Genomic DNA, 10,538 nt, shown 5'->3' with positions numbered 1-10,538 from the left:
CCCCTCCTCTCCTGTTCCCTCCTCTCCTGCCCCCTCCTCTCCTGCCCTCTCCTCTCCTGCCCCTCCTCTCCTGCCCCTCCTCCTCTCCTGTCCCTCTCCTTTCCTGTCCTTCCTCCTCTCCTCTCTGCCCTCCTCTCCAGCCCCATTCTTCTCTTGTCCCCTCTCCTCCCTTGTCCCTTTTCCTCTCCTGGCCCACTCCCCTCCTGTCACCCAGCCTTCCTGGGAGGATGCCCAGGAGGGCAGAGGACAGCACTGCCCCTGGGCATCTAACTTCTCAGATATCCATAGAAGCCAGGCCCCACATGAAGGCGTAGATGCCAGCAGGAGCTGCTCATGCCCCAACAGGCATGCACATGTGTCTGCCTGTGTGTGTGTGTGTGTGTCATTTACGGCTCAGCAGGCCGCTTTGTCTGGACTGTGCTTGTGAGGGCACAAGCTGTCCTCGGGCTCTGGTCCTTTGAAACTGATTTGTTGTGGCGGTCTGTTCAGCAAGATGCTGAAAACCATCACTCCTGTTGTCTCTGAGTGGGTTGTGCAGTGAGGGGTGGCGGTAGAGGTGAGGAGGGGGTCACAGACCCCACATTATCTCCTCTGTTGCCCCCTTCCCAACACCAGTTAAGTTTTGAAGAGAGAACAACGGAGGCTTTGCTCCGAGACTGTCCCCAGCAATCACACCTCACTCTGCAGGGAGCTCGGTGGCCCCACCCTCAGAAGTGTGCTGCTGATGCTGAAGAAAGTGGGTCACCACACACACGGGTCTGTCACGTCACTTTCCGGACTGCTGGTCTCCTGGTGCCTTACCAGACGTGATGCCTTGTTAGAGCTACATGTCTAGTAAAGGAGTTCTCAGAGGATGTCAATTTCAAATGGAATGTCCTTCAGCTTATTAATTTCTGGCTTTCTTACATTTTCATCAGAAACCACTGTCACAGTCTTTCTACTCTGTGTGGCTTGCAGCGAGGGGGGCCTTGTCTGCTGGGGCACTGGCAGCCTTGGGAGAGGCACGGGATCTCGTGTTCCTCCCGTTCTCTTCCCCGTGACACGCCCAGATCCACATTGGCATTTCTACCCTGCAGAGTCACCCACTCCTGAGAGGAAACCTCTGGTTGTCCAGGAGTGCTGGATGGTGGCCACAGTGGCACTCATGGCCCCGAAGCTTCCTTGCAGACCATTCTCATCGGCATAGTTGTTCTCACTCGCCACGCACCCCTGGCCCATGGAGCCGCTCTGCGCAGCCCTGCTCTTCCTGGAATGCAGGGTGAATAGCCGGCTCCCCCGTTCAGCCCTGTCAGAGGCTGCGGTTTCCCTGTCTTTGCTTTGCTCCTCAGTCACCTCGTGTTCACCCGGGTCCCAGTTCCCAGGGGTGCACTGACAGCTCTTTGTCGGTCCTCCTCTCTCCTCCTAACTTCTCAGTGTTTGTGTGTCTGTGCCGTTTGTGAGCATCATTCCAGTGCAGTTCTTTTAAGAGTGGGGTAGACACGGCAACCCACTCCAGCACTCTTGCCTGGAAAATCCCATGGACGGAGGAGCCTGGTAGGCTGCAGTCCATAGGGTCGCGAAGAGTCAGACACGACTGAGTGACTTCACTTTCACTTTTCACTTTCATGCATTGAAGAAGGAAATGGCAACCCACTCCACTGTGCCTGGTGGGCTGCCGTCTATGGGGTCACACAGAGTCAGACACGGCTAAAGTGACTTAGCAGCAGCAGCAGCAGCAGACACAGGTTAACTCTGTGATGTTAATACAAGCTCTCTTCCATTCCCTCTGTGATCCCATGAACTGTAGCTCCCTGAGTTCCTCTTTCCAAGGGATTCTCCAGGCAAGAATACTGGAGTGGGTTGCCATTCTCTTCTCCAGGGGATCTTCCCCACCCAGGGATTGAACCTGGGGCCTCTTGCATTGCTGGCATTTATTAATTACGTTTGTTTTTTTAATTGAGTATAATTCACATGCCATACAATTCATACTTTACAAGTGTACATTTAGTTGTTTTTAGCATCTCACAAAGGTGTGCAGCCATCACCACTGTCTAATCCAGAACGTTCTCATTGCCCCAAAAGTAACCCCACACTCATCACACTGCCCTCTCTCCTCAGCCCTAGGACTGTGGGTCCCTTTCTGTCCTAGTTCTGGACGTTTACTGTTAATAGGATCACAGACATGGCTTTCTGCATCTGGCTTCTTGCCCTTTGTGTTATGTCTTCAGGCTTCATCCCCATTGTAGCGCATGTCAGTTCTTCACCCCTTTTTGCAACTGAGTAATGTCCTGCTGTAAGGATATGCCATGATTTGTTGATCCACCATCATCAGTTGATGCACGTTGGGTTCTTTCCACTTTTTTGACCGTCTTGAACAGCGCTGCTGTGAACGCCCAGGTACAAAGTTTTGTGCAGATATACGTCTTCACTCCCTTGGGTACAAGCCTCAGAGTGGGGTTGCTAGGTCATATGGTAACTCTAGGTTTTACTTTTTGAGGAGCTGCCAGACTGATTTCCCAAGTGGTCACACCAGTTTATATTTCTACCAGCAATAGATGAAGACTCCAGTTTTCCATGTCCTTGCTGATATTTGTTATTTTCTGTTTTTCCTTATTATCATTTTCATTATTGTTACTGTTATTGCTATTACAGCCACCCTAAGTAGCTCATAGGCTTTTCCTAGTGGCTCATATGGTAAAGAGTCTGCCTGCAGTGCAGGAGACCCGGGTTCGATCCCTGGGTTGGGAAGATCCCCGGAGAAGAAAATGGCAACTTACTCCAGTATTGTTGCCTGGAAAATTCCATGGACAGAGGAGCCTGGCATTCTACAGTCCATGGGGTCGTAAAGAGTCGGAAAGGACTGAGCAGCTTCTCTTCAAGTAGCTCACTGTGGTTTTGACTTACATTTCTCTAATACCCAGTGATGTTGAGTTATTTTTCCCATGCTTACTGGCCATTTTTTTTATCTTCCTTAGAGAAATATATCCTCAAATCCTTTGTATATTTTTAGGTTCTTTATTATTGAGTTGTGGAAGCTCCTCATGCAGTCTGAGTATTAACCCTGCTCAGGGGTCTGATTTGCAGATATTCTCTCCTGTTGTGTGGGTTGTGTTTTCACTTTCCTGTCAGTGCCTTTCAATGCATAGAAGGGCTTAATTTTGATGAAGTCCAGTTCGTCTACTTGTTTGTTGCTATCTGTGCTTTTTGGTGTCATATCCACAAAAGCATTCCAAATCCAGTATCATGAAGATTTTTCTTCCAGTATTTTCAAGATGTTTACAGTTTTAGCTCCTAAGCCTAGATCTCTGACCCATTTTCAGTTAATTTCTGCATGTGGTGTGAGGTAAGGCTCCAAGTTCAGTCTTTGGCTTGTGTGATATCAGTTTGCCCGGCACCATATGAAAAGCCTGTTCCTTTCTCAGGGGTTGTTTTGGCTCCTTGCTGAGAATTCTTCCACTGCTTCCTCAGGAGTTCCCACTCGTGAGCTTCAGGCCTCTCTGACCCTCCAGTCAGTAACATGTGGATTCTTTTACTGCACCAGCAGGGACACCATCTGCCTCTGTGAAAGAGAGGTTTTATTCCATGTCGTCTTTCACATGTCACGTTTTTTCATTTATTTCATTTCAAACCTTGGCATATTATGCGGATAAGAATCTTTGAGCTTGAAACAGACTCAGTGATGTTGTTTATTACCTTAAATGGTTACCAGATTGACACAGAGAAAGGCAGAGATGTTTAACATGGGCTTCTCATTGTTTCTGGTGCTCTGACCTCACAATTCCAAAGGGTGGCCACTGTTGTAAAGAAGCCTTCTAAGGTGCAGAGATCTGACAAGAGGGTGCGGAGATCTAAACATACTCCTGGACTTGACACGCAGCAAAGAGGATGATGTCATGAGCATGGGTTCTTGTGCCTGGGTATGAAATTTCCTGTTTGTGCAACAAATGTGGATTCAAAAAGTGAGAAGTCAAGAAACTTAGATCAAGGAGAAAATGGTGCACTCTGGGAAAGACTAGATGGACAGATTGCCTGCTGAGAGGGAAGGGTTTCAATGAAATGATTATACCAGCTGTAAAAAGTGGGAAACCAGAGATGTACTTAAGTTAATATATAATTTCATAATTTTAGGAAAAAAAATGAGTATGTATATATATGCTAAATAAGTAGAAGTTTGGCTGTTTCACTCATATTCTCAGAAGTGTGCACAGTGTGGCCAAGTTCTGCTTCCGTCCTGCTGGTCTATGAGACGGAAGCCCCCCAGTCTGTGGAGCTGCCTCCTTCAGGGAAGAGGACTGGTCCCAGGATGAGCCCTCACAGGCACTTCATCACATCCCATGCATCTCACAGCCAAGTCTTAAGAAACGTTGCCATCCTGTGGAGGCTCAGTCCAAAGCGAGGGGCTCACCAGTCAGCTCACGTGCCCCATGTTCTTGTCTTCCAGGCCGCGGGGCCCCACGACCCGTCAGCCCTCCCGTGAGTCACCAGAACCAGCTCTGATGCTCTAGGTCCCGAGGGTGAACCCGCGCTGTCTATGGATCTGCTCTGACGCGTCGAGCCTGCTTATGGGGGAAGGTGAGTGGCCAGGACGCAGTGCATGTCTGTGAGTCCAGTTACCAGGAGTGCACAGAGTCAGACTCACCCCTGGAACCAGGGAGTGTGCGTGCATGGCGCCAGGCTGGTGTCGCTCTCTTTAGTCCCTGATGCGGCATCAGCCGGGGGCCGTGCCAGGGAGAGAGCGCACGCCCTGAGCAGGAAGCTTGAGCAGAGAAGCGAGGTGCTGCATGTGACTGGGCAGGACCGGCATTCCCACTGACTCTTGAAGGGTCGCATCCAGGTGACGCAGAGCTTGAAGAAGCCAGTCTCGGCTGAGGCAGACAGGGTTCTCCACAGCTTCTTCCCTGGAATTTCTGAGGCATGTGGGACACCTTCCCCTATGTGTGCCCCGTTGCTAGGCTTCAGTGGCCTCACCCACCAAGTGGGGAGTCTAAAGAGCCAGCTCTGTTACTGGCACTGAGGGACACCAGCCACATGTAGGGCCCTGTGCTCACGCTGCAGGTGGCCCGGCCCTGCTGACTGTCCTGCCTCGTGGGGGTGGGGGTGGGGGTGAGGGTGGGTACAAGAGCCCGTAGACTTGTGTGCTGGAGCCTGTGTGTTCCACGTGCCACCTTGCCGTCCACCCTGCACCCTGAGGCCTGAGTTCTCCCAAGGCCTCACGGGTCCCAAGCCTGCAGCACTGACTGTCTCTGACCTCAGTGTGTCACCTGTAGAGAAAGCCTTTGAGGTTTCTTGCTCAGCTCTCAGGCGTGGTCCTCTCTGGGCCAGTTCTGGTTTATTCACCCATGTGCTTAAGTTTACAAGGGCATTGCTGAAGTCTGAAGAGTACATTCCAGGCTGGGCACCTGGTTTACCCAGGGTCACAAGGTGGCCACTGAGGACCTATTTTCAGCTGTGATTTGTTAACCCAAATTCATGACATAACATGTCATATAGGTTCCGAGTCAGCCTGCCTCCAGTCAGAAAAACACCTGTGTCTTTAAAATGTCACAAAACTTGGGCCCGACTTTCTGAAAATTTCCTTCATTGTTGTCCCCTCCAGCTTCTCTCCTGCTGCCCAGATCTTGTCTGCCTGGCTTTGTTTTGCTTTTTTACTTGCAGCTCAGCGTGTTTAATCCTGTGGTGCCTGCACAGAGTTGTTTTGATCTTTGCTTTGTACCGAGGAAGGTGTAAACATTTCAGCCTCCAGGTACCTGTTTGCAGGAGAGTCAGGGACCAATTACCGGGAGGCAGCTCTGGGTCTGGACAGGAGCTGGATGGAAGGCTCCTTCCACATGGCTGGCACATCCTGGGCTGTGGTCAGGAGTGAGGCTGGTTATGTAAACCAACCATCTGACCAGGGTTCTTAGGGCCCGCGTGGAAGACAGACCAGGAGCACCCCCAGGCCAGGCTTCAGCTTGCCAACTGCAGGAATCAAGGGGCCCCCACTCGCCTCTCTGCCTCCCCCAATGTTTGCCAGCTGCTCCCATGAGCAAGGCAGGCACAGCTGGCAGGGCCATCCTGTCCTGACCATGTCTGCCCAGCTGCATCCAGCCCCATGCCCTGGTTGCCACCATCCCCAGCTCCCTGACATCCTGGCTGGGTCTCTGGCCTCCTTTGTGTCCCCGAGCCCTCACCTCCTCTTCAACCACGACTCTGGTTCTTCATGCCCTCTGCTAGCTGTTTGTTTCCATTGTCACATCTTCAAAGACTTGGCACCGGCCAGCCCCTGCCCCCTGCACAAAGGCAGGCAGGCTCCTTGGCAGCTCCTCCACTTGCTGTGACCCCTGACCCTGCAAACCTCACTTGCTCCCCTTGCACTCCCTCCAGACCCAAAGGCCAGTGCCCAGTCCTTTCTATGCCTTCCCAGTGACTAAGAGGGGTCCTCAGTGGCCCGTGCCCTCTGACCGCGAGCGAACCAAGTGACAGGACTGCTCTGTCTGCCCCTCACGGAGCTGCCAGCACTGGGTGAGCCAACAACAAACGGCACACCACAGGGCTCCTAGTCTCCTCCACCCCTGCCCAGCCTCTGGCACTGGCATCCCCAGGTCTCAGAGCTCAGTGGCACCGCTAACAGGCTCCCCAGGGTGGGCCAGAGCCCAGGGAAGGGCCCTTCATCTCGGGAGTGCTGCTGGTAAGCCCGTTTGTCACCCACACCAGAGCCTCAAGCACATGTCCTTTGACCTTCCTTCTATAAAGAAACGTTCCAAGTTGATAAAAGATGACAGAGACCGGTCCGCCCAAAGATACCTATGAAAGCATTGTTTAAGATAGTGATTCAGGGATGCAGAGCATAGAGTCCTTGCAGCTGACTATATCCTTATGCATGAAAATGCATAAAATCTTATGCTTACAGTTTGATACCATGGGAAATTTGACTACTGTGCAGATTTACATACAGCAACATAGAAAAATATTTCTTGTATAATGTTAAGTGGGGAAAAAGAACAATCTTGGGTGGCTTGGTCCTATTTTTGTTAAAAATATAATGATACATACCTACCGGAAAGATGTCTGAGTAGGTCGACTTCAGAACACCCCACTCTCTTTCTGGGGATGATGTTACTGGTGGTTTGCATTACACACATTTTCCATTTTTTCCTGTAACGAACAGTCAGGCTGATTTGGCAGCAAACTGGCATGCTGCCACCTGTGGGTGCACCTCTGCTGGTATTGCACAGTGCTCCAGCACCCTGCGGGCTCTCTCAGGAGGTGCCCCCATGCCCTGCGGGCTCCCCCTGTGGGGCCTGACAACACCCGGCAGAGTGAGGCCCATCCTCCCAGCTAGCGAGTCCTCTGGGTGAAGGTCCCAACAGCCAGTTGGTTAGGGGCTTGGTCTTTTCATTTATCTGCACCTGATTTGGGGTGAGCTGTCTAGAGAGGTAGTAACAGTCACCTCTCGTGTGTGGTGGCAGGTGCCCGCTCTGATGAGGGACCAGCTGCATCTTCTACGTAGTCTCAAGGTCTGGGTCACTCCATTCACCTCACTGCCCAGGTGAGAGGCCCACTGTCAGGCTCGCTCCTCTCGGGCAGCACGGGGCTCAGTCGAGGCTCAGCTCCTGTGCAACTGACTCCTGGGGCAGCATCTGGAAGCTCCTGACCACAGAGAGGAAACAGGGAAGAGGAGAGGATTCGCGGGCTGTACCTTCTGGACGGTCCTGGAGGGACCCAGCCCGAGCGCAGCCACAGCTGAGAGGAGGCCCGAGCGCAGCCACAGCTGAGAGGAGGCTGCTTGGGTCTGCAGCGCTGCATTTCAATTGACGGGGGCCTGAGGCCTCTGCCCCCCTCCTTTCCAGGGTGAGCGGCCACGCGATGTCCTGCAGGCACGGCAGTCTGAGCGGTGGCCCCTGTCGGGGGACGGAGTCATTGGAATGACAGCCCATCCGCCAGGCGCACCCGCCTGCGGAACGAGGGGAGCGGGCAAAAAGTAGGTCACATGAGCCTGATCCCATGTCACGAGGGCTCCAACCTGAGACCAATGGGAGCCGTAGCCTCCTCTGGTTTAGAACAAAACCCCACTCTGATGTTTCTCCTTTAGCCTTTTTATCTTCTCTAAACGGGGAGAGTGACCATCTGTCCCAGAGCCACGTCCATCCGGCCCTGCCGACCGCACAGTGTGGCTTTGTTCTGAGGTAAGGGGCTGTGGGCCTGGCCAAGGCCACGCGGAGCCCAGACGGCGGCATCCAGGGCCATCCAGTGGGCCATGCCGGGTGCTGACGGAGTGGGAGCTCGGGGTCCTCGCCGAGAGTTTGGGATGTTCCCCTGGTCTGACAGCAGGGCCCCTCTCTGAGAGTCAGGGTCACTGTTAACATGCCACCTTAGTGAGCTGTGATATACGGAGTTCATAGGTCAGTTTTTCAGTTGTCTGTGCTCCTGGGGCACATGTGGGAATACGACCCCTGCCCCAGGAGGCTGGTTGTCCCCAGGGCCCAGGGATCCACACCCTCCATGGACCAGCATCTTTGCTGGGAGGCATCCACCCAGCCTGTAGTGACCAGGTGAGCTGCCAGCACCCACGTGAGTGCAAAGCACACGTCAGAATGAAGTCTGTGCATGTGTGTTGCAGCGTGTGGAGCACATGCACTTCTGGAGCCCGATGCTTAGATGAGAAATGATCCCCTGTCATCCCTGGGAGGCCAGTGAGTACAACTCCTCGTAAGGAAGTGGTGGGTGGGGGGGGGCAGGTCCAGTACTTTGCAAGTGTGTGTAAAACGTGCTTGAGTTCTGTGGTTTACAGATAACAAAATGTCATTTTTACCTGTCCTGTAAGTGAATTGAAGCATTCCCTAGCTGAGGATGTCTGCTGAAGGCGTTTTGCGGGTGGTGAGTGGAGCATAGAACGTTTGCTGTGTCTGTGTATTGGGCTGACCGCCGGCACGTTTAGACAGTTTTACATTCTTGTTTGGATTTGGGGGAAAGATGTTTCCAGAAATGCTTTCCCAGAAGCCAGGTTTTATGGTATTTGATTTGAGTGTGTTCTACTGGAGAAAATGATTTTGCTTTTCAGAAATAAAATATTTAAAATTTGCATCTTAACTGGCTTTCCAGGAAACATGAGTCTATAGCCAAGTCCATTGAAGTGAATGTGGACACTTTCAGTGATAAATTCTTCCATTGTGAGATGTAAAACAATAGCTGCACCCTTGATAACAAAATAAGACTTTCTCTCCTTGCAGAAATGTGAGGCGGCCAGGGTGATACCTAGTCCCTTTCGGCTGCAGCCTTTCAATGAGTCTCGTGAACTCTTTCTAAAGGGTTCTTATCCTTTTGCAATCTTGAAGAAAAGAAATTTTTTACAGAGCAGGAAATTTCATCTTCTTTGTGTTTGTTAATGATTCTAACACTTTCTTTGTGCCTGGGAGAGTGCCCAGAATTTCAGTGCAGTTTCAACACTGTCTCCTTTTCCTGTCCCACCTGACCTACCTCCCAGCAACTGGGAGGACGGGGCTGGGTCATCATGTGGGGAGCAAGTTCATGTGTGTTCATGTTAATGAGAGTGTAAGTTGCACGCCATAATTGGCTCTAGGGGAAATGAGACTCGGGGGTAAAACCTGCAGTTGGGCTGGTGTTAGGGGCGTTGGCTGTCCCTTGTTTACCAGCAAAAGAGAAGATTGTTTCTGCAGAAATCACACAATCTCAGAGGGAGCTCCCCTAAGCCAAGGACCCATCTCTGTCCGCGGTGCCCCTCGTGTGCTCCTGACGGCCAGCGCCTCACCCTCGTCCTTCACTCTGGCCTGGTCTGGTCTCTGACAATCACTCATTGCTTTCAGTCTGGTCTCATCAGGGACTGAAAGGGCCGCTTAAGGAGTCGGGTCGCCCTCTGCATGCACCCCGGGCAGCCCATCTGTGTCCTGGTCTCAGGGAGGCCCCCGCTCAATTGGAGGGGTTACAGAAATGCACAGCCTTTAAGGCGTGTGCTAGCCTGGCAGCCTTGGGAAGGTATGGGGCCCCGCATGCCGGGGTGGAGCCTCTGAAGAGCCATCTTCACTCTGGCAAGGGGGGCTTCAGAAGTCAGGGTCTGAGGACAGGCAGGGGCAAAGCTGGTGTGCCAGGCAGTCCCTCAGTAAGGACCAGCTCCTTCTTCGGAGCATGACCGCACTATTCTAGTGGATGGTGCCCACCAGTGCTTTTCCAGGAGGTTCTTGGACCCTGGACCCAGGTTCCCTGAGAACCTGGAAAGGCAGTCTCATCTCCCCCCGCCCCACCACCTGAGTGAGGAACACCAAGCTGTGTCTGTGATCCACGAGCCTTTCAGGGGACATTGGTGCCCACGTGAGTATGAGAGCCAAGGGTGCTGAAGGGCAGACTTGGCATTGCTGGCAGCCACGGCCAGGTGGGTCACAGCCGAGCCAATGCACTCGTGAGCCCAGCTGAGGACCCTGCGGGTCAGATGCGGAGCCCAGCCACAGGAACCTCCCGCGTGTGTCCCCTTCCCTACATGTGTCATGTTCCCCGCTTGTGTCCCACTCCCCGCGTGTGCCTGCTCCCGCGTGTGCCTGCTCCCGCGTGTGTCCTGCTCCCCGTGT

The 10,538-nt window shown here is 52.8% G+C and overlaps 1 protein-coding gene across 17 annotated transcripts in view; it reads left to right on the top strand.

The window, feature by feature from the left end:
* PCBP3 (poly(rC) binding protein 3) overlaps window positions 1-10,538 on the top strand; it is a 233,078-nt gene that overhangs the window by 173,005 nt on the left and 49,535 nt on the right. For 14 of the 17 annotated variants that reach the window (XM_040264813.1, XM_040264799.1, XM_040264740.1 and 11 more), the window contains one exon: window positions 4,421-4,551. In XM_040264813.1, the coding sequence (XP_040120747.1) occupies window positions 4,542-4,551 (10 nt within the window). In that variant the 5' untranslated portion in view covers window positions 4,421-4,541. Of the gene's footprint in view, window positions 1-4,420; window positions 4,552-8,053; window positions 8,145-10,538 lie in introns of those variants that run through there. The other 3 variants (XM_040264869.1, XM_040264845.1, XM_040264834.1) reach the window with 1 other exon arrangement.

Source organism: Oryx dammah, unplaced genomic scaffold (genome assembly GCF_014754425.2).
Source record: "Oryx dammah isolate SB20612 unplaced genomic scaffold, SCBI_Odam_1.1 HiC_scaffold_2, whole genome shotgun sequence".
NCBI lineage: Eukaryota > Metazoa > Chordata > Mammalia > Artiodactyla > Bovidae > Oryx > Oryx dammah.
The sequence above is the reverse complement of the archived record's forward strand: the minus strand, read 5'-3'. Positions and strand labels throughout refer to the sequence as shown.